A 23,980-nucleotide genomic window follows, 5' to 3' on the forward strand; every position below is an offset into this window, starting at 1 on the left:
AAAAGAGGGTGTCACCATCGCTTGGTCAACTCGAGGAGGAAGTTCCAGCCTTCTTGCCTGGTGTTGACCCTAGATCTGCTCTGCTCTGCTCTCTCTCTTTCTCTCTGTTTCTCACTCCTCCTTCGCGTTGCAGGTTGGTGCTTGACATCGCGTCTTCCTCCTCTAGAGTAGACATGCCCATGCCACCAAAGCGCCTGTGCTGGAGGCCTGTGAGATGAGTGAGAGTCTGAGAGATGTGGACTAACGTCATTTTGTGTAGCGATTTGAACATGCCACTATGGATTGTAATCGTAAGACACTAAGACTTAGAGCTGGCTGCACTCTCTTTTTTTCTTTCTAGAGTTTTTCACAGGATGAGTTTTACCTAGAAAGATTTTTAGTGAGGCAGCATTGCACAAAACAACTCATTTTGATTATCATTTTCATATTATCTCTTGTGTGTGTTCTGACTTCTAAGCCTGTGAGATGAGATTTTTTGTTATGACTTATGAATGAGGATTCTGGTAAGTGGTGACTTGGTTATGAATGATGATTCTGGTGTCGTGACTTGGTTATGTTTTTTGTTTTTATTATTTTGAGAAAATGATTATGAACTTGTGATTCTGAATTTGGTAAGATGTTTTTGTGTTTAGTGTGCTGGCAGGTTGGCCCAGCATGATTTTTTGCCATGCCCAACAGGCGGCATGGCCCTCACGGGCCGTGCCTTTAGGCCAGGCACGACCTGTCAGACACGGTGGCTAGTGGCGGCACGTTGATCACCGTTATGGCACGACTTGATGTCGTACCCGTTGGCCATCTACCGCAGCGAAAGCACTTTCTCTGCACGACCGACGATGTAAATAAAAGAAATTTATTTTTGGTTTAAATAATAAATAAATAAACTAAAAAATAAGGGTCTAGACTGCGGACTAGAGAAAACAGATTTGATAGGAAGAATAGCACGACTGATAAAATAGTGGGGTGGATGGTTCGTCGATATTAAGTAAACATAGGAGGGCTTTTATGTAAAACGTTGGGGACGCGGTGCTTCTGCTGACGTGTGCACCATGTAACGCGCGCTGAGAGGTATGGTGCACCAGGTGTGTGTGGACGCGGGGCGCGGGCACTGTGGACCGAGTCCACAGTTCTGTGGACTGGGTGTATACCGGTTGGGGTGGCAAATCTAATCTGAGCCATAGATCTCTGGATGAACAGCCCACGGAGCGTCGCTGCCCTTTGGTCACCGCCGGCAGCAAACAGCGCGGCGGCGCTATGGCCAACACGGCGAAAGTTCGCCGGCGTGAACTCAAACTCGAGCTACGGTGCGCTGGAAATAAGAGCTAAACGCGAATCCGAAAAAGGTGATCTCGTAGATGGGAGGGGCGTGGAGAGAGTGTGCACCGACCGGAGGCAGGTGATGGTGACCGAAGGGCTCCGGCGAGCACGGTTCCTGCACAACTGGCCACGGATCCTTGTTAAAGATGATTGAAGTGTGAGCGCGACTCTCTGCGAGTCCAACGAAGGGATAACCAGAAGTTGAGACGGCTAACCGAGAAGATCGACGACGGGATTTGGAGCTCGACGATGGCTCCGGCGGCGGCGGTAGCCGTCGCTGCGGTGCGGGAGACGGTCAGAGAGGGCGCGGTGGATGCGGGATGAGCGCGCAAGGCCTCTGGGCCAATGATGTAGGCAGAAGAGGGAGCGGTGAGGGAGGAAGGGGGAGTTGGGTCGCAAGCCATGGTGGAGCGGGGTTGAGTGGGCGCGGCAAGGTCCCCGCGGGTGACTCGGGTGGCTTGGGACGTGGAGCGGCTCAGTCCGAGCGGATTTCGAGCTCGCCTGCCCGGAAATAGCGGACGGATAGGGAGAGGATGAGCGGGGATGAGCGGGGACTGGTCTCATGGTCTGGTGGCGCGCATCGTCGCGCGGCCGCCGGCGATGGCGGAGGGGAGGAGCTGGCTGGAGGTTGGGACGGGGCTGACGTGTGGGACCCGCTTGGCAGAGATAGAGGGACAGGCGCTGGTAGGGCCTGGCTGTCAGTGTGAGCGGAAGGGAGCCGGCGCGGGCTGGCTGCTCGGCTGGGGAAATGGGCCTCGGCCCAGGTGAGGAAAGGAACGGGCGCGTGGGAGAGGGAAGGTGGTGTCGGCTTTGTTATTTTATCAGCCGTCCGATTGGGTGGAATGGAGGGCATCGAAGTCTCCCTCCTTCCAATCTTTATATATATACTAGTTAAGTGCCCGTGCGTTGCTACGGGAATCACTTACGGGTCATCGCATATGCATGCATGAATCAGTATTTTAATTAAAAAAAACTTTGCCGTGGTTCTGTTTTTTACAACATCATATATGTGATAGACATGTATTCATTTAAACGAAGGATAAGATATTGCATATCATATACTTGCCAATGTAAATATACCAAGGAACTCAAGAGCAACATATTTTTACCATGAGAACAACTTCTACACTTCACCGTGCAAGTTCAGCCTACAAGTCTCACAAAAAATGACAAAGCAGTAAAATAAAATTAAAAGGTGGATCATGTAGTTCACTCCCTCATCATTGAACCCGAGAAAAAAAAGCAAATACTAACTCATTGGTATAACACTTCAGTTCACCTGACGCTAAAAGACCATTTCTTTTTGTCCTCCACAAGAAATCACTAAACTATATCAAGGATCTAATTACTCCCCCCCTACTCCTGTCCAGCTAAGAGTTTCAACATTACATCCTTTAATCAAAGACAGTAGGATAATCTTTCTACCAAATCAATCCCTGCAATGTGACTAAATACTCTAAATGTGCCCAACTTAGCACCTTTAACTAACAAAATTGATACTATTTAGATGGAAAACAACTTGATAACATTGACCAATATGGTTAGCAAATGTATATCTTGCAAATCTGTAAATCTTGAGCACTGAGAAACTCCTTGCTTGGACTATGCTTTCTTCATAATATCTCTCTGCTCAGCAACAATCTGTCGGCTGTACTCCATGCACATTATTCAATAGCAGTAGATAGAGTAAAGTGTAAATAGTTGTCTGTTTCAGTTTTACAGGTAGCAATGTCCTAGCTAGTCTTTAGGAGGACAGGTGTGTGGTGTTAGTGGGTGATTGGTCATAGTTATTAGTGGTCAGTTGCCTAAGTCGTGGATAGTTTCTAGGAGCCACTAAGTGGTTCCTGGTGACTAATCATGGCTTTGCATATATATTATAACATTCTCCATATCTCCATATCTAGTGTAATTTGATATATATAACATTCCAGTCAAAAACAATATATGAAATTGTAAAAAATGCAGTTAACGAAGTGCCAAACCCTATCATGTCCACAATCCACTTGTCTTCAAAGTACTCACAGAACCCTTAAATTATGCAAGCTTTTTCTTTCTTGCTAATCCTAGGGGACAGTCACTGATTAGTCTAATAGTATACTGCCCGTGCTAACTCTACGACTATATTAAATCTAAAGTTAACTTATGAATCCTATGCCATATTAAGTATACCTTTTCTCAAAGTATACATTTTCAAAGTCAAGAAAAAAGCATATCAGGGAACACAATATCTAGTACTGAAGATATAGAACATTTTCATGGCAAGGGTAAACACCACTTAAAATATGAAGTATATGGTCCAATAGTGTTGAGATCAAACATTTTCATTGGCTAATAGAGCAAGCCAGAAGAAGCAGCTTGTGAAGTCATTTTCCATATCCGAGTGGTTCTCTCCTGAGATGAGCAAAGTTAGGTACAAATGCAGTCCATATTTCCAAGAACCGTCAAAATCATAAAATAAAAATAATTTGAGTTTGAATAGTGAAACCAGCACCGCAAAAATTTTGGCTCCTAATAGTAATAATGTCAATCCACAAGGAAGAAAATCTTACAAGTGGCGGTGGGCTGAATTGCCATCTCCCAAATAACAACAATACAATCCGAAGAAGTACAAGCAAAAATTGCAATAGTATCGTACACCATCCTTCCGGCAGGTGATCCCTTTTATGCATCCTAGAGGTGCAACGTAGAGACCCCTTCAAAGAAGGTGTAAACAGTAAATGAAACAATTAGGCATCAATATCCATTGGAGTCCACTTTTAAGTTTCTTAGGCAAATATTTCCCAGCAAGTATACTGGAAGGTTGCGATCAATTGCCATACAACAAATCAATGAGCACTGCCATGTAAGTACAAAATACAGTATATACAATTTAAATAAGGCGAATAAATAATAAAGTTACCTCTCCTTTGCTAGACCGATCTTCCTAGCTACAATAGTACCATCAGCACATCATGAGAGTAGATAGTGTGTCTCCATGCTAACGAACTGCAAACCATGAAGGAAAAACAATCAACAAAGTGCAGCAATAGGCTTCACAAAAGGAGAAAAGAAACCAGTCTTCAGGATCAGACACATCTAATCTAATACTGTATATCTGCAACCTGTCAGTTACCAACTAAAATAATTAAAGGAATGAATTAAATAACAATAATCTATGGCCAGCTCCAGACGATCATTGTTGATACTTAGATCACCTTACATGGTCTAAACTTTGTTCCAGAGTCTAGACAAAGCTCCCAAAAAAATCTATCACATGAAGAGTCATTTCAACAACCTCCAAAGTACAGCAGTTATAGTTTGGAAACAATGAGCCTACAAAATAAAATATATTACCTTAAGTACCCATATAAATTTTCTAACAACATCTATTGTGCCCTGAAACCAACCAGCAGCCTCCTGAGGCATCTGCGTTGCAGCCAGCATGGACGAAAAAATATATCAGTAAATGTATGCTTTAATCATATAATAGTAATATTGCTTTTGTTCATAATCTTTCAGCTACTCATATATGTCCCCAGTTTTTCCAAAGACCTCTATACCAGGAGTTTAGTGAAGTTTAGAGAAAAATGAAATCGCCTTGGAGTCAAATTGCATTCTGGAGTCAAATGAAATCGCTTCGGACCAAAACTCAATCGACCTCTTTGATTTCCATATAAAACTTTCAGAATACACACGTGCTTCATCTTTACCAGGAAAAGGATACATATAGGACCATTTACAAAACCCATTTTATCTTTTTTTTTTGCAAAGCTATCTGCATTTTGAAAAATGCTAGAATAATTTTAACACACACTTTATTAATAAAATTTATTTCCAAAGATAATACTACTTTCCTTGAAAAGCAAAAGGATATATCTTTTTTTATGACTAAACATTAGTTTGTATTGCAAATTCGTATGGATAAAAACTATAGTTCTAGAGAAATTATCATTAATTGCAGGGTTTCACATACGTTCTGTTTGGCAGTCTAAAGAATCAATTACAGGCAAACAAGAGACCTGGTTATACATCTCATGCCTCCAAGATGCACATGGGATTGGACCTAGCCTCTTCTTAGCGGAATACCATCGAACACTTAAGAAGCACATATTAGAATTACACGGATGCTGCAGATCAGGCATAGGACCAACCGATTCAAACATAGCAAGAAGGGGAGGAAAATTAGGAGAAGGACAGGGAAGGATGAGAGATGCATACGCCTGCCTGTTGGTGCCGGTGACGAGCTGTGTGACTCTGCTTGATCTGCGGAGGTGTGTCATGTTGGAGCGCAGGGGTGGACTGTGGATGGAGCTGCACTGCCGCTAGGATCTGCCGTGTGCGTGGGTCTGGCTGTGGGTTAAGGCCTGGCAGCGGATCCGAGAGACGGCGGCCGGTGCAAAGGTGGGGACCAAGTCGAAGGGCGCGCGACCAGGGCTGACCCGAGCACGGGTGAGCCTGGCGTGCGTTCGGCGGCCGTGACGGCAGCGCGCACAAAGAGGAAGGGCGGGGGCGGGGGCGGATTTACCTCGAGCAAGAAGAGCACCGACGGTTCGAAGCTCCGATGCAGGCGCGGATTGGTCACCGGTGCGCCCTCCAGGCGGTGCGGCGGATTGAGGGCGTGGATTGACCTGAACCGTGGGGCAGCCTGGCGTGCGTCCGTCCGGCGGCCGCGAAGGAGCGGATTGACCTGAACCGTGGGGCAGCCCGGCGTGCGTTCGGCGGCCGCGACGGCAGCGGGATACAGGAGGTCCGTGGGGAAGCTGCGCGGCGGATAGCGCCGTCCGGCGGCGGCGACAGCAGCAATCGCGGAGAGGAAGGGTTAGGGGAGTTGCGTGGGGGAGCTCCGCGGCGGTTGTCGCGCGCAGAGAGGAAGTGGTAGGAGAGTTTCGTGGTGGAGCTGGACGAGAGAGGAATGGCCTTGCGGGAAGGGCAGTGCGGGAGAGGCAGGCCGATGGATCGGTACGACGATATCATCCGAGTCTTTTTAGTTGTAGAGATATAGGGATAGGATGACACAGTTCTTCTCTCGAACGGCCGGCAGCAGAAACCCTAGGGAAGCAAGGAGGACGGCGGCCGGGAGCAGAAACCCTAGAGTCTCTCGCACGGCCTGCGCATCCTAAAGGTTTCGTTTATCCTCGCCTTTCCCAATTCCTGGCTTCCCCTTCCTTGCTTCCCCGTCGTGCTTCCTTGCTTCGCCGGCGTGCTTATGCGGACCATGTGAGGGTTTTATAGGGCTTCCCGGGGTGAGGGTTTTATAGGGCATCCCCCAATCCCTGGGATGCCGTCTATGGCGGGGAGAAGGGTGGAGACGAGTGGAAGAGGGAGGACCGCGGATCTCGGTCATGCCGTCTATGGCGGCCTTGACCGGCGTGGCGAGTGGCTGCGGCGCGGAGGAAGGGTTCTGCGCGGGTCGCTCGGTGGTTCGGGGGACGTGGTCGGGGCTCGGTCAGTGCCGGTCACGGCGGGCGGATAGGAAGGAGCCGGAGGAAGGGGATGGACCTGACGCGTGGGGCCGCGAGGAGAGGGAGGTCGCCGACTGGTGGGCCGGCCTGGAAGGTAGAGATAGGAGCTGGTGGGAAGGTGATGCACCTGACGCGTGGGCCTGCAAGGAGAGGGAGGTCGCCGATGGGTGGGGCCTGACTGGAAGGGATATAGAGAAGCTGGTCGGGTCTTTCATTATTAGGGTTACGGTATATACTTGCTGGGACAGATCCCTATGCATACTGTTTGATTCATGCCTGTGTTCAGATGGATACTTGTTTGCCTCTGTTCAGATGGATACTGTTTGATTGATGCCTCTATTTAGATGGTATATACTTTGCTTGTCTCTGTTGAGATGGATACTTGCTTGAACTGTTTGATTGATGCCTCTGTTCAGATTGATACTTGCTGGCACATCAAATCATCAAAACTCATGATGCTGTCTATTGTTTTCAGTTGACAATGGCTGCTGTTGTGGAGGTCACGTTTGATGCACAAAAACATGTCAATGTCTCCAAGGGGTCTATTGTTGGTGAGGATGGTGGTATTGGATACCTTGTGTACCCCATGCCCCCAGGTGAGGAGTCGAGCCCCCTGTTTTTCTGTAAATACACTCATGTTTGGAGTCGAGTCCCCTGTTTTTCTGTAAATAAACTCATGTGACTCATGTGTTATGTTAGATATTAGAAATAGCATGGTTTAGGTAAATTGAAATTTCTGCAGCAAGAGATGATCATGGACCTATTTAGTCCAACATGCATATCGAATATCATTTTGATATGTTTGATGTAACCAAATGGACTGTTTTGTTGTTTGATATGTTTGATGTAACCAAATGGATTATTTTGTTGTTTGATATGTTTGATGTAACCAAATGGATTATTTTGTTTTCTTATAACACTGTTTCCCTCAAATGGATAATTTTGTTTTCTTATAACACTGTTTCCTTCAAGTATCTGAGGTGTCTTATTTAGTCCTTGTTTGACATGTTTGATGTAACCAAATAGATTATTTTCTTATAACACTGTTTCTCATAACACTGTTTCCCTCAAATGGATAATTTTGTTTTCTTATAACACTGTTTCCTTCAAGTATCTGAGGTGTCTTATTTAGTCCTTGTTTGACATGTTTGATGTAACCAAATAGATTTCTTTTAATTTCTCATAACACTGTTTCCCTCAAGTATTGTGTGCCAATACATAAAAGTATTATGGTTGTCTTCCTAGTGATAATATTATTTAAATGTGCATATACTCATAACATGTGCAATTGCACTGTTCTTATTTTTTGTGCAGCTGGCACTTTTGACCTGTCCACTGACAAGGAATTACTCAAGAACATCAATCAAGAGCTCATCGGTTGTAAAGGTGAGCTCTTTGAACGTGTCCATAGCATAGTCTCTTTTTTTTCTGTGTTGAAAGGTGTCCATAGCATAGTCAGAGGGTCACATGGCTATGATATCAAACATAGCACTGATCTGCATTATTTGTGGCTTACTGTTCTTTCAATAAAAGTCAATCTGCTTATAGTTCTGATTAAGCAATTGTATGTTATTATCTGAATGTCCTGTTTTCACTTTGCCAGGAGGTGATAACGCCCGTGCAGGCAGCCCAAAGACACTGCGTAAGGCTCGCGAGAAAGCTGTTCGCAGGGCCTTTCTGGCCTATCTAGGGCAGTAAATGCATTTGAACATTGTCTCAACAAATCTGAGTATTATGTGAATAACACGTATGATATGTGCTGGAAGTAGCAGGGGTTAACCCAGTGCGCCGGGTGAACAAGTATGGAATGAACAAGTAGCCGGAAGTAGCAGGGGTTTTACCCAGTGCGCCGGGTGAACAATTATGAACAATTCTGGAAGTGGTGAACAATTCTGGAAGTACTATTCAAATTGTACTTCTCTTCCTTTCAATTTGTTTCTGGCGCGGTAGTTCCTTTCAATTTGTTTCTGGCGCGGCAGTGCATTGCTGGGGAAGATTCTTGGAAGTAACTATTTCCTAGATACTCATGCAGGGGACTTTGCGGTAAATCCCTAAACTAAAAAAGACCTAAAGTTAAGGATTTATCAATAGGTAATGTTGCTCCAATACCAAAGAGCTACTACAGTACCAATTAAGAAAACGGTCGTAACTATTGGATTCGGTCGGATCTACCTTTTGTTTGGTTTCCAATAAATTTTGTAAAATTTTTTAGATTTTTCATATTGAAACAGGCCTCATATATGAAACATTAAACATAGATTTAAAAAATAATTAATTGTATAATTTGGATATAATATGTGAGACGAATGTTTAAAGTTAGTTTATAATTGGACAAATATTTATTAAATACAAACAGAAGTGTTAGTGAAAACGTCGGCGCTCTAATGTAGGATGTTGGACACGGCCAGCGTCCTACTGTCTCCTGGCGGGCTCACGGTTCCAGATGGCAACCGGCACATACCAGCTGGGTACAATGAACCCAACACATACCCACGACAAAAAATTATGCACATTAAAAAACTCATACCCATTGACGGATACAGGTTGTACCCATACCCGTACCTGCATAGGTAACGGGTACCCACGGGTTACCCATGTGCAACAAGGAATATTTTTCAGCTCTATAGTTGAAGCCCTTTTCCCTTAGTTTTATAGAATGTGAGCTGCTTCACGTGCACTTAATGCAGCGAGATGATACTAAGGCCTGGTTTAGTTCACTCCAAAAACCAAAAAGTTTTCAAGATTCTCCGTCACATCGAGTCTTACGGCATATGCATAAAACATTAAATATAGACAAAAATAAAAACTAATTACACAGTTTGCCTGTAAATTACGAGACGAATTTTTTAATTCTAGTTAGTCTATAATTTGATAATATTTATCACAAACAAACGAAAATGTTACAGTAGCGAAATCTAAAATCATTTCGTATCTAAACAAGGCCTAAATATGCTTGGCACTAGCATAGAGCATGTAGAGCAAACGTTGTAGCAGTTGGGCCAGGAGGCCAAGCCGGCCCACAATAGGATCCGATGGTTCGGCCACCAAGCAAGAAGAGTTGGCTTGTTCTTTTTTTTGTCTATACAATTGTTCAATATTTCACTTCTATCCAAAAGTTTGTAAATATATTTAGTGAGCATATAAAATAATTAACTAATAAAAGAATCATAATATGGAGCCGGGTAAAATTTACCCACGGCTTCGCGGGTATGGGTACAATAGGAACGTATATGTACCCATAAACCTGTTGGGTATGAGATTTTACCCATTAACAAACCCACGGGTACAAAGAGCGACTCATACCCCTGCTCTAACAGAGAAAAACCTATCGGGTTTCGGGTCACGGATACCCATTGCCAACTTTACCCACGGTATGGATTGCTACCACGTGTTTGTTGATCTCCAATGCACTTAAACGTTGAAGTTGTCTGAGACATTGCGTCACCGATTTGAATATTGGGTATTCCTACTTTTATATGTAATAAAAAAAGTTGAATTCATAGACTTAAAATATAGCCAATAGCACTATAAATCAGTAACTTTAAACCAATATTTACTTGTAATTGAAATGCTAGTTTTTTACCTCCTTTGAGCTCAAATGTGTGTGTGTGTCAGTCTATAGCCAGCTATAGAATATCTTATTCTGTAGCCAGTCTATCCGACCGCACCAGTTTGTTGGCACCAGCACCATCTGGCTCGTAACGTACGCATGCAACCCGGCAGTTAGGAGCCCATATAGCCAGTCAATAATGGTAAATAAATCTAATTACTACGTCACTAGTTCTCTATGATCACGGCGTGATTCCGGATCTGGCAAGCTGTCGTGTGCATGCATGCAAGATATATAGCGTGAGTGGTTACGAGAATACATGATTAGCATACCGTATCTGCATGCACCGTGCAATAAACTATTGATAGAGTTACCATAATTAGACGTCAAAGTTACGAAGAGTTACCACAATTAGACGTTAAATAGAACTACATTTACGATAAGTTTATTTTGAATTATTATAGCAAAGTTACTGTATTACTAAGATATTTACAAGAATTTTCCTTTCAAAAAAAAATATAGTTACGATAATTTGAGTGATTACTAGATATGAGGAAAGGTTACTATAATTTGACATGACGGTAAAGTGTAGTTACTATGATTTGGCAGTGTATAGTTACTATGATTTGGCATCATGGTTCTGTGTTGTTACTATAATTTTTTGTAGTTACTATTTAAAAGACAATGAGTTACCATAATTTGACGTCCTTCTTTACCATAAATTTGGTTCATCCGTTGTGAACAAAAAAGTTTAAAAAATTAGCTCTACAATAATGAAAATGGCGTGCGACTGAACCATGTAATAAAAAATATCTATATCAGATTACGATAACTAGTACACATTTGCTTGCAGATACATCTTACAAAAATAATATCATTCTTTTACAAAAATTACGATAACAATGTGCTGAGAGGATACACAATTTTAATATTGAAGATAACAAAACGGAAACAACTAGTATATGTATATATATCGATCTGCTGAGGCTGATAAAGCTCCTCTATAGAAGATAGCAAGGACTGCGCTGATGATCCTTGCTTGGCTGCGCGTCGAGGTTGCGCCGGGCCACCGTGCGCCGAGCCTCTGCTGCGACACCGAAGAAGGGAGCAGGGCCGCTGCCTCGCAGAGAGAGCAGGGCCGCTGGCCGCGTCGCAAGGGAGTGCGGCAGCCTCCTGTTGTGGTGGTCTCTGTTGCGTCGTGACACCGACGATCGCCGGGGAGCCCTGCCATGTTGTCATCATCACCCATTCGAACGGGATCAGCCGGGTGGAGGACGAAGGAGATAGGATATGGTGGTTTTGTGGTCAGTAAAATAAACTATGACGCTTAGCAGTATTTATGGGCGGTGATTTAGGTGACATGGCCCAGCTCTGATTTGGAAGGTGAATTATTGCTAGCTAATAATTGAGTCATGCATGCAACATATTTTCTCGGGCTGGTGGGACGTTGCCGGTCGCTCCGCGTTGACAGTTTGGGCTCGGCTACAAAATAATATATTCTGTAGCCATAGAGTAGTAGTTCTATATATATATATATATATATATATATATATTCTACACCTTAGGTGTAGAATACTCCTTACTAAGTTGTTTACTATAATATTCTGGTAAATATCTCCATGTGTTATAGTAACCCAACTATCGTAAATTAGTATATAAAATTATCATAAATATATATATATTAAAGAGGTAAAATTTCAGCATATTTTTTGGTACCATTTTTTTATGGCCTTTCTAACTAACTTTGTAGATGTGGAGGTTGTCTCAATTCTTCTATCATAACACTCCTATTTTTATATATAACATGCAGGCTCCTTGGGTAACCTTGATAGGTAGGAGTCCTAATCTCAATTCAAATACATCTCTCCAATCCTGAGTAACCGGAATAGGAATCTGGTCTAAATAAAAAAAATAAGAATACAATATGTATTAATTCATACGTTTTGGATCAACACAAGGGCACGTTTTGGATCAACACAAGGGCACTTTTGCTATCTATACCTAATAGAAGTTTCTCTCCTCTAAATCTTGGTCCCACACCATGCACTTCCAATCCAATCCTATAAATGTGAGTATCAGAGTTCAATCCAAATTCCATATTGATGGTTCAGGACCACCGAAAGAACACAGCTCGACTCCCCAGCGGCAATACAAAATAGAATCGAACTAGGACACGAGTTCTACGAAACAAAGTACTTTTTACAGAAATACTTGACACAGGGCGTCCGACGCGTGTTTTACCGCTCGGACGGACGTGGCGCAAGCTCCTCCACTCCCCCCGTTGCCTTATCTTCTTTCCTTTTCCTCCTCTACGCAGCCCACTCGAGCGTCGCCTCCTCCATTCTTCGTCGCTCGCCGCCGCGGCACTGCTCGCCCGAGCGCACGCGCCCCCTCTCAGCTCGCCAGCGCCACGCCCGCCTAGGCTGCTCGTCAGCGCGCTCCACCCAGCGACCCCTCCCTCCATTCCTCCCCCCGCAACGACCTCTGCGTGCCTCTATGTCACCACAGTGTGGGTGACAACGGCAGCTTCCGGAAAGGAGAGCACGCCTCCCTCCCTACCTTCTCTCTCTTCCTCGCTCTCTCACCTCCATACATCCAGAGACGATGATGACGGCATGGCTTCGACGAGGTAGGTGGGGACGAATTTGGATCCGAGGCCTCTCTCCCTCCCCTCCTCTGGATCTGCTCCTCCACCACCACCTCCTCCTCCTCTACTCCTCCCTCTAGATCTATTAGATGTGGTGGTGACTAGGGTTCCGACAAGCTCTCTGCGGTTCAACTCCTTACCATGTTGCTATGGCTTTCTTGGTGTGTTTCATTAGGTATGGGTTGATGTTGCAATGGTTTTCTTCGTTTTTTGCATTGAGTCTTTGTTGACGTTGCAATGGTTTTCTTCGTTTGTTGCATTAGGTCTCGATTGATGTTGCAGTAGGCTAGAGTTTTGACAAGCTCTCTGGTTTGATGTTGCAATGGTTTTCATCGTTTGTCGCATTAGATCTAGGGTGATGTTGCAATGGGTTTTTTCGTTTGTTGCACTAGGTCTCGGTTGATGTCACACAGTAGGCTAGGATTCCGGTGAGCTCACTTGCTTGGTGTTGCAACGGTTTTCTTCGTTTGTTGCATTAGATCTGGGTTGAATATTGCAATGGTTTTTCTTCGGTTGTTGCATTAGGTCTCGGTTGATGTTGCATCCTACTGTTGCAGCAGCAAAGGGAGGGTGGCAAGTTGGGGTCGGGCTTTGGGGGCAAGCTGGCGGCGGGCGAAGGTGCTAGGGGGCTGACGAGGTCGAGAGAGGGGGCGGATCCCTAGGGCGGGTTCGATCCACTTCTCGGGTGCGCGTGGGGGCAGTGCAGGTCTGTGCTTTTCTTGTTATCTCCCGTGCGCGTGGGGGCAGTGCGGGTTTATGCTTTTCTTCTTCTCTCTCGTGCGCGTGGGGGCAGTGCAGGTCTGTGCTTTTCTTCTTTTGTTCGGGTAAACGGGGCGATACGAGGTCGTGCAGATGGGGGCGATGCGGGATATGCTTTTTCTTCTGTATAGGTGTGGGGGGCTAGTGTGGAGCCGTGCTGACGAAGGGCGTCCGATGGGATTCAATCCCATCAGACGTCCGGGCGCGAGCATGACCGTACTTTTTATATAAAAGGAAAAAGGTACTCCCTCCATTTCAAATTATGTCATTCCAAGAATCTTGGAGAATCAAAGTATTTTCAAATTTGACCAAAATTATAGAGAAAAATACTAAGATTTATAACATAAAGTGAGTATACTATGAAAATATTATTAAGGAAGAATCTAATGATACTTAGTTGTTATCATAATATTTATTATTTTATTATATAAATTTGGTTAAACTTGAGATACTTTGACTCTCCAAGATTCTTAGAATATCTTATAATTTGAGATGGAGGGAGTAAGAAATAGTTCTAATAGGTTAAAGATTCCTTCCCAATACAACTGTGTTCATCTTCCTGTCCCTTTATCCGTGGCTGGTTAGGATATTGGACGATGGAAAGCTCTGTTTACTAGAGAAGGATTCAAAGGGTGCAATGGACTTATCAGAAAGGAAAAAAGAAATCAGATTAGGCCACGGAAAAAAGAGAAAACGGGATAGAATCTGAACAGGAAAAGATAAAAATAAACACTAGAGATAATCTATTGTTATCCATCACTTTTATTTATTCATCTGTTATACCAGTGGAGACAGTACAATTTGTACAGTTAAAGCTAAAGCATACCAAGTAAACAAAAAAGTAAAAGATGAGAAGGAAGGATAAATTGAATAAGACTCCAAATCGAATCGAGCACAAGATTTCTCTCCGAATTTGAGTATGTTTCCTATAAAAGAGCCCTCCTTGCTTGCAACCCATATACAATAATAAATAAATAAATAAATAAATAAATAAATAAATAAATAAATAAATAAATAAATAAATAAATAAATAAATAAATAAATAAATAAATAAATAAATAAATAAATAAATAAATAAATAAATAAATAAATAAATAAGCAATGCACATATATAAAGCTGGAAAAGTTAGAGCGCTAAGCGGTTGAAACTCCAATCTATGGGCTAGACGCCTAGACCTTCATAGTAGGCCTGGGCGCAGTGTGACGTGCGAGAAGTCGAACAAAGGTCACTGTTGCGCAAATGTCAGGACACGCTCCATCTTGTGTTGATCTCCCTAGATAACAGTTAACGAGCCATGTCGTTCGGAGAAAGAAAAATTATCTCACAAAGTCATCAAGACAGTGACAAAGGGGAAAAATAAAAATTTATCTTGCTTCCCTAGCCTGAGGGCATTTAAGTTATTTTACAACTTCGTTAGCCACCGTTAGTAGTGAATATCGACGGAATGGCATGGAGGGCAAGAAAGAAAAATGTTATGGCATATAGGTCTGTTCTAACTTTTTAATGACACAGAAGAAGTGACCATATTTCTTAATGGCACAAAGAGAAAAGTCTCACACATCATGCCAACCCACTGTTGTACCAGCATAGCCAAACAGAGCCTTTTTGTTGTGTACAGCATCGTGTCCCTCCCTTAGGCTATCTCCAACAGAGCCGACCCAAACCGGCACCTATTCACTCTTTTGGGTCACGAACAGTGAATGAGTAACGCACCCAAAACTATTGTACTCCAACAGCGAACCCAAATCCCCACCGAGCGTCGTCCCTCCTCTCTCCTTGCCGAGCGCCGGTGGCCAAGCTCTCCACCTCGGGCGTGGCCCTGGCCGTGCTGCTGCACCGCCGCAGCCGCGACTACGACGGCCTCCTCTTCAGCTGCGCCGTACAACTGCCCGCGCCGCTGGTTTCCCTCTCTACGACGACGTCGTCGTGGCGGCAGCCCCGCTCGCCCCCGCGCTCTCCATCTCCGTCTCCGGCCCCTCATCTCCCTCTCTACCCCGACGCTCCTCTCCACCGAGCATGGCGCGTCTCCCTCCCAGATCTAGCAGTTGTAGGCGAGAAGCAGCCCGGATTCAGCGCCCACATGTGAGGAGCTCAAATCCGCCACCACGTCGAGCGCCACCCGCCTCTGTCCCCGTGGAACGCTGCCGCTTGCCTCCCACCCTGCCTTGCGGTTGTAACACCCAAAATTTTGATTTCAATTAATAGGAATTAATTTGATTTATTTGAGTATTTTTGTGGGCATTTGAATTTAGCAAACAAATAATTTTGTGAAGATTAAAATTTATCATAAATTTAGAAACATGAATTTGCATTCATGCTGGAGCATATTTAATTGGTGCTTGATTGTTTCTGGTTAGAATTTAATTGCACACAAAATTCTATTTGGAAAAGTGTTTTGGAAAAAAAAGAATAAAAGAAAAAAAAATAGAGGAGAAGGCCTCCTGGCCGAGAGGCCCAGCCAGCCCCCTTTCCCCCGCGCCTCCTCCTCCCCCGGCCCGCTAACGCGGCCCAGCTTCCCCCCCCCCAGCCCAGCAACAGGCCGGCCCGCGCGCGCACTCGCTCCCCTCCCTCTCTCTGCTGCTGACAGACGGGCCCCGCCCCTTCTCTCGCTGCCACGCGGGACCCGCCGAGGCGGCGTCTTCTCCTTCCTCTTCCCTGTTCGTAACCGAGCAGGAAACCTCCTACCGAATCGAATCCGTGGAGCCGGGATTTTCTTGCCCTTTTCGCGAACTGAGACCCTATAAAGCACCCCACGATGCCCCTCGTTGTGTCTTTGCATCTATTTAGCGAAACCAAGCCTTAAACCGAGGATCTCGTCGGGAAGAACTCCGCCGCCGCGCGTGGACACGCCTCCACGCTAGCTCTCGGCCCGAGCAACGACCCTAGTCGACTTCGCGGTGAGCTGCTCGTCTTCCCGATGTTTTCCTTTCTTGAAACGGTGCTCGGAAACGAGAAGTCAGCGGACGCCGGCGAGGTCAGGTGCTCCGGCCATGGCGCCACCGTGCCGAAGCTGTCTCCCTGGCGGCTGGCCGCCGCCGCCTGGCGCCCCAGACGCGCCTGAGCCGTCCATTCTCAGATCAAGGGCTCAAATTAGAGGATACCCCTTGGGGGGTATTTTTGTTAAAGAGTCCTCGAAGATTTCTCTATTTACCCCGCGGTCCCTGGCGCCCTAGAAAAGATTACGTTTTCTGTGTTTGAAAGCGTATTCCTGTCTGGTTCAACTCAGTTTACGTTTTCAGATATTTACAGTTTTACCACTGATTTTATAATGCTCATAAAATATTCGTTTTAACTCCGTTTTTGTCCATTCAAATTTTGTTAGATTCGTATTTCCGAGCTCTACATGTTAGAATTATTTATTCTCTGTTTTGAAACTTTTTAATTTTCTGGTATTATTTAATTAATTATTTCTCTATAGGAAATCTTGGAAAATGCATAACTTCTCTGTTTTAATTCCGATTTTCGTGAACTTTACGTTTGTGTGATCGTAGCGCGGCGTAGAATATTTTCATAAACTTTTATCTTTGTTTTACCATTGTTTGGTGTAATGTTCTAATCATATCTTATTTGCTTTGCGTATGATTGTCCCCATTAGATTGCGTGTTGTTGATTGATGTTTGGGAATAGACAGTGAGCCGTACGTTGGTGATCAAGACCAAGCTTTTGAAGACCAGCAGGCTCAGGAGAGCTTTGAGCAAGGCAAGTATAACTTGGGACCATCATTGTTACGTATTCACTTATAACTACATATATATCATATGCATGCTATCACCTTGTCGACCTTAGCAAAATCATAGATGATTGTTACCTGGATTTCTTGCTATCTACTTGTTATGCATTTGTTCTAGATGTGCTAGTGTTTGATATAATCCGTGATCTTGTAAGATGATTAATAGTTATGCAATGAACGTTAAAAGATGACAAATGACTATATAAGATCTTGTCTGTAAGTGATCACCGGGACAACAGTGCAACCATGAGGGCTATAATGGCTCTGGCTTTAGCTCAGTATGGAGACCTTTTCTAGCTTGTTAGAGGTTACCCGAAAGGGCGGAGGGGCTGAACCGACACGGGTATAGTGCGAGCCCCTGTCCCTATGTGTATAGGCTGCGCGTCATTGTGCCATTCGGAAGGGGGGTATCTATATCTGCTCGCAAAGGAAATCTTGCGGCCCTAACATGTTAGGCGAACTTTTAAAAGGCTTCATAGTGATCCCTGCCGACCTCCCTAGGAAGGGGGTTAAGAGATTAGCTACCCCGGGTGAAAGGGTAAATCATGACTCATGGGTAAAGATGCACAACCTCTGCAGAGTGTAAAACTGGTATACTAGCCGTGCTCACGGTTATGAGCGGCCTTGGGGGTTCTTGCTGCGCCGGCGATGAGCTTATTAAGTTGTTATGTTCATTTGATTATTGTTTATGCTAAGAATTAATTATGCTTACACTTGATCATGGGATGTGCTCACTCTTGCAATTTCCCAACACCTCAGGATATGATAATGAAGATGACTGGAATGAGGATTACCGTTATGAGTACTAGGTTTGGAGTCAACCAGTCAATGTTGTCTCTGTGTGGAGCTTCCGTCGAGAGCGTTGTTTACTTTATGCTATCATCTTTGTATGAGACTATGTGATATTTTATATTCCGCTATGTAATAAACACTGCAATGGTACATTTGAGATTTGTCTACTTATGTGTGCGACTACGATTGCATTTTGTTTGCGTCGTCCTCCCGAGAGGACACATTTTTGCATGTTGATTTGTCCAGTACGCAAAATAGGTCATCTAGGTCATCTGTTGGGAGGTATTTATGGATAGGCAAAATACTATTGAGGACCTATTTTGGGTATAGGTTATATTGTTGGATAGAGTCTTAGCAGCCATGTTCCCGTTCCCATCCCTGTTCCCGGAACATGAACTCGGGTTATCATTTTATAACGTAAAAAACAGAAACATTCATTTATAAAATGTAGACATTCCCAAAACGTGAAACATAGAAACAGAAACGAGGATCATATTTCCATTCCCACACTACTACTCCATCCCTCTAAAACCCCGAGAAGAATAAGAAATCTTAAGAGTACGAACCAAAAACTATTCCCAAACTTGAGTTGTAACTCAAGGGGTAACCATCCGCAAAACAATGTAACACTTTGTTGCAAGGAATGCAATGCAACTTCCTGTCACAAAATTGGCATGAATGCATCATGTTATAGGACACAAGGCCCGTTGGTTCCAGCATTAAACATGCATCTAAAATCCTATACCTCCATCTCATCCTCGGATTCATCAGTGGCCTCAGCATTATCATCTTCTTCTTGTTCTTCTACTTCTTCCCCAGTTTCTGTTCCTTTCTTTCCCACTTCCTTTTCCACTGTATCATAAAAAGGAAATCAGTCAAAAAAAAAGATGCATCGATATTTAGGAATAATTTAAGGTGTTCAAAGCATTAAGTGGAACTCACCAGGCCATGAGTATAAGACATCTCCTGAACATAGCCCAGCTTCAACTTTACTTAGGCGCATAGTCATCCTTGGTCCAATCTCCTGGAGTCTGACAGCGCTTTTTCTCGATGCCCGGTTTAATTTGTCAACATCACTTGGCAGGCTTACCATTGCTGCTTCATCATCTACTTCACTTTCTGATCCATACCCAGCTCTGGCAAATGTGTAAACAAAATCAAATCTGAGCAACAATATATATTGGTGTGCTGCTTTTTATATAAAAAAAAAAACACAACAGGTGATGATATTTGGATCGCAGTTACTGAATTTATAAAAGTAACGACCTGGACCAAAATAATCTGTGGACGGCAAACTAGCAAATGAAAATTTGAAAGGTAAAAGATAATGGCATTAATGGTTTATAGGACATGCACAGCCAGAGAGCATTTCAGGTGAAAAATGAGACATTTGCTGACTCAAGTCAAAAGATCTTTACTCATTACCATTTCTCTAAAACATAAAATCCACTATCTGAAGTTCGATGCCTGCTAGGTGCCAAGTCCGATGCCTAGTCTTTTCACTTAGTTTTCTGGCTCATAAAGGTATGCTCAACTGGACATAGTTAGCCATGTGATTAACTCATAGTTTACATCTCATACACTGACATGATCCTACTTTGGTATTTCCAATATTTTATCATGTCTAATCTAAATATAAATTTTGCATGCTAATTTACCTCCACTGAATGGAATGATTATTATAACTAAATCACGTTGGCCATATAACTTACTCCTTTTTTTCTACTTTATTACTCCTCTGTTCTTTGCTAAAAACAAAACATATCCTATTTCTTAAAGTTCAGGCAATGGGTGCAACATATATAGCTCAAGAATTCGACAATAGGTGGTTATAGCAAATCTATTTCTTAAAGTTCATATTATAGAGGTGTCAGTAATATTGTATTCTCAAAACAAAAGCACTTGATAGTTTCCGTCGCATTGATGAACACAATTTAGTCTTTTTGACTGAAGCCTTCTGCATTCTATGTTGAGATCAAGTGTAGTTTTACATGTAGACTTGTAGAGCTTAACATGCCACCACAGTAGCTAATGAATGGAAGGTCTGCTCAGTTGCTTGGCCTTCAAGACTTCTTATATGAAGAGCTTGTGTGTGTTAGCGGAACGATGTCAAATATAGTGAATGCACATAATTGATCAGTATCTGTTTGGGCAATGTCAAATATAGCACCCTACTACCACGCAACTAGGCCTGGTAACGGGCTATCAAAATCCGAGGGCCGAACTCGAACCACAACTCGTGGACTGCCTTTTATGAATTATATATGGGCATACAAAGAAAGGGCTGGATTGGATGATTGGATCAGACTGTCTTGGAGGGACTCTTCATGGATCGGATTCTCACCATTAGTGACCGACCCAGGTACAGATGATTGCTCCGATGTTCTTGAACGGGGAACAAATCCAACTGCGTGTTCTTGATCCCCTGACCATGTTTTAGCAATTTAGAGCTGGGAGACTATTTTCCTCTCTAGTGGTGGCATAAACGTTAAAACAAGGTCTGGTGATGTCTAAGAAGTACTTGTACTCTTTCCCCATATGCTTTTATTTAAAAGCTATTTCTTTCCTTCAGGGTCTTGTATTATATTCATGTGTCCATAAAACATACATTCCAGCTTGTCTTTGTTCTTTCCTGTTCATTCGTTCATACTTTGGAGCTGGCTTTTAGCACTTAAAGCCTTCCAGGAGTTCAAAAACCACAAAGCAGTTTCCCTTGTGCCTTTTGGGATGCTGTTTTGAAATTATATTTTTAAATATTTTAATAAAGACTACATGATATGTACTGTTGCTGGTGATGGAGCCAATTGCCACCTCATTCATGGTCATGGAGAAGATGTGTATGTTTGCACAGCCTTGTTGATCTTTTTCAATGCTACTAATACAGTAAACATTGTAACTCACTATGGTCATTTTTCTAAGTACAAAGGTATGCCTTACGATACATTCAGGCAATCTGTGCCTTATTTATATTGTACACTAGCCAGCAAGTATTAATTTATTATTTAACGTTTTTCCCTTTCTTCAGTTTCAAATGGAGCTTAGGAGGAATGAAACTTTGAGCATTCATGGCCTTCCGTTCTTCTATTTTTTCTATTATGATTTATGCAACATTTAAGCATACTGTTGTAGTAGTTTCATAATATTATTTGTGAATTTAAGCAAATAAGCACTTTTGTATTTTTGTTTGTGACTAATAAAGTAAGCACTTACTCAGACTGAATGCAGGCAGTCAATGCGCTGCACAGGTGCTCAACGGACGCATAGATTTACTAGTATGCGGCCAGCGATAGCGACACATCAACCAGTGAGTGCAGACTAGATGGATTCCAAACATTGTAAAAGGATTGGACCCAAACACTAGAAAAGGATTGTGCCCAAGGATCTAAAAGGGCCAGAACGGGAGCTGGATATGCTTTTAGGGCTGAGGTGGGGTTAGGGCTGGATCATGATCCATTACCAGGCCTAAGTGCAGCCCTTCTAGTGCTATAACAATTTGTAAACTAAAACACCAACTTATTCAAGTTGCAGAGCCCATCTCAGTTGTTCTTTTAGAATAAGTTATGCTACTATAAAACTAGAGCTGCATTAGTACAGCACATTCCCCAAATTCTATGCTCTACAGTAACTTCCTTTCTACCCGCTTTTTGGACTTAACTGGGTTGACTACTACAAACCTATAAACATTAGTAACGAGTGTATAGATGAAAATAATATTATCAGCGTTATTCAGATGATATATGAGGGTGAGTATTGCCTATTTAGCTGAGAGAAATGCTAATAAATAAGCTAAAGCAAAAAAAAAAGGCAACAAAAAAACCCAAACCAGAGACAACTGACATAATATTTGGAACATGATAATGATACTGACATAATATGGTGCATTTCATGTTATTTCGCTAAACCATATGCACTTCTGACTGTTGTTATGTTGAACTTCTATTGTGCCCCCAAGAGGGAGCATTAATTTATCACAACATTTACTGGCATCCCATGTACTAGTTTCAATCTGTGTTGTTAGCTTTCATGGTTTTTCTATGCAAATCATTTTTTCTCGGAAATAAAAAATATATCATTGCAATACAATAGTGAAATGGCAAGATAGTACTTACTTTGTCACGAAATCACTAACATCTTTATATTCTCCTAGATCAGGCACTTGATTGTTTTGCATGAGCTTTCTAATCCTGCGACTGACACCAACAGGCTGGAGCTTGATGGAGTAATGCCGGAATTCAATAACATCCTTCTCTTTATCATGTTTTAACAACAGAATCCTTTGGCATGTTGCCAGCTTGACCTATTATGCAAAATACTGTTTAATTATCTGATTATGCCAGAAAGAAGACATTAAGTTTCATCTGATGTTATTGTCCCATTCTTACAGTGCTTGGGTCAACAGCAGGGAACATATGCTGGAAGTATTCAACCAAACTCCTGAAAGGGTTGCCGAGACCTGTCAACCCACCAAGTACAACCTACCAAATCCATGAGTTCAAGATTAAAATAAGGTATCAGTGTACAATATCCACATTAAAGCTACCCTGATACAAAATTATCCACAGCAGTTTCATATACCAGTGGTGAGTTTTGGAATATCCCTGGTGGGCACCTTGGGCGCTTCTGGGAGTTTGCAATGTCTGCCGCAAGTGAGTACTCCTCTATCTGAAATGTGAATGTTGGGCCCTGTGGTGATTTCGCAAAGCGCAAATGTGGCAGGCTTTTGGGGTTTGAGAGGATTAGGAAATGTGACACGCCCAACGGACCGGCAACATTGACAAAGTCCTTGAGGTTATTTCGCTTCTTCTCCTGCCAATCAATTGTTTTATAAGCATGTGAGGCACATGAATAAGGGAAATCATGCGTACAGTGCTAATGTAGTAATGTACTCTAGTAGGGCACAGGGAAGTACCTTGAGATTGAGAGCAGTGTAGGGGAGCATAACCTTGCGGAGGTCCTGCTGGAGGTGGCGGAGCGTGGAGGGGAGTTTGCCGCGGGCGAAGACGAAGCTCTTCGGAATCTTGGCGCCGGTGATCTGGTCGACGTTCGCCAACGCCGCCTTCTGCTTCCGAAGCGTCGCCGCGGGGATGCGCGGCCCGCGGCCCCGCCTCTTCCCCGGCCCGGACCGTGGCTGGCGCATGGCAGCTCAGCTGAACGAACACACAATTGAGGATCAACACCCCGTATTTTTGCAAAGGAAAGAAAACGAAGTTAGTAGCCATTATACGTTTACCTGTAATGAAATCAGATCCGAATACACATAGCTAAATAGCTTAAGTTTAGGGTTTGGGTACTCGGTTTCGCACGGCGGCAAGGAAAGAGAGGGGCGGGCATACCTTGTGGGCGCTCGTCGCCGGCGAAGTGCCCAGGCGTAGGGCGGCGGCGGCGGCGTTATAGCCCAGTCGTCGCAGATAGGAGAGCGAGCGCGAGTGCGAGGGGTGAATGGTGAGCGGCGGCGGCGGTAGCCAAAACCCCAGTCCGGGCCTCCGGGGGTTGTTCATCCGAGAGGAGCGCACCCACGCGGGCTTCTCCTGGGCCGTTTTTACTGGGCCGTTCCTTTTTTCACGCGATTCTTTAGCAGTTACTACTTTTTTTCTTAGTTTTCACTCTCTTTTTTTATTCTTCCTGATTTCATATTTATTCTTTTCTTGGAACACTTCCAATGACTAGTTAAACATTGGTTTTAAAAATTTTGGAATAATAATGTCATCTAGTGCAACATCACAAGTGAGCAGAAGGAGCAAGTTTA

At 43.6% G+C, this 23,980-nt stretch overlaps 1 protein-coding gene and 2 long non-coding RNA genes across 7 annotated transcripts; 1 reads left to right on the forward strand and 2 right to left on the reverse strand.

Annotated features, from left to right (window-relative positions):
* On the reverse strand, positions 2,415 to 6,248 carry LOC8082309. Of its 5 annotated transcripts, none has more exons than XR_002449031.1 (4): positions 5,512 to 5,812; positions 4,648 to 5,420; positions 4,214 to 4,299; positions 2,415 to 4,007 (listed from the first exon to the last, which is right to left on the reverse strand). It is a non-coding gene; the product is annotated as an uncharacterized LOC8082309 (long non-coding RNA). The 5 variants fall into 5 exon arrangements; XR_002449032.1 differs by having other exon boundaries at positions 4,648 to 4,719; positions 5,313 to 5,812; XR_002449033.1 differs by having other exon boundaries at positions 2,482 to 4,007; positions 4,648 to 4,719; positions 5,512 to 6,248.
* LOC110431620 lies at positions 6,315 to 8,520 on the forward strand. Its single transcript, XR_002449028.1, has 4 exons — positions 6,315 to 6,415; positions 7,231 to 7,351; positions 8,070 to 8,141; positions 8,359 to 8,520. It is a non-coding gene; the product is annotated as an uncharacterized LOC110431620 (long non-coding RNA).
* Positions 18,658 to 23,715, reverse strand: LOC8082310 (peter Pan-like protein). The gene is made up of 7 exons (XM_002467833.2): positions 23,568 to 23,715; positions 23,144 to 23,381; positions 22,810 to 23,040; positions 22,617 to 22,709; positions 22,344 to 22,531; positions 19,177 to 19,370; positions 18,658 to 19,086 (listed from the first exon to the last, which is right to left on the reverse strand). The coding sequence occupies exons 2-7, from the start codon at positions 23,369 to 23,371 to the stop codon at positions 18,974 to 18,976; spliced, it is 1,047 nt and encodes a 348-aa protein (XP_002467878.1). The 5' UTR covers positions 23,372 to 23,381; positions 23,568 to 23,715; the 3' UTR covers positions 18,658 to 18,973.

This window comes from Sorghum bicolor, chromosome 1 (genome assembly GCF_000003195.3).
Source record: "Sorghum bicolor cultivar BTx623 chromosome 1, Sorghum_bicolor_NCBIv3, whole genome shotgun sequence".
Taxonomy (NCBI): Eukaryota; Viridiplantae; Streptophyta; class Magnoliopsida; order Poales; family Poaceae; genus Sorghum; species Sorghum bicolor.

What these genes read in the sequence shown, in the direction of transcription:
- LOC8082310 (XM_002467833.2), bottom strand. Translation starts at nt 23,371, where the DNA reads ATGCGCCAGCCACGGTCCGGGCCGGGGAAGAGGCGGGGCCGCGGGCCG. An exon ending in CTGCTGTTGACCCAAGCACT is followed by an intron (nt 22,532 to 22,616) that starts GTAAGAATGGGA and finishes TTTGCATAATAG; the next exon opens with GTCAAGCTGGCAACATGCCA. An exon ending in GTTAGTGATTTCGTGACAAA is followed by an intron (nt 19,371 to 22,343) that starts GTAAGTACTATC and finishes CACATTTGCCAG; the next exon opens with AGCTGGGTATGGATCAGAAA.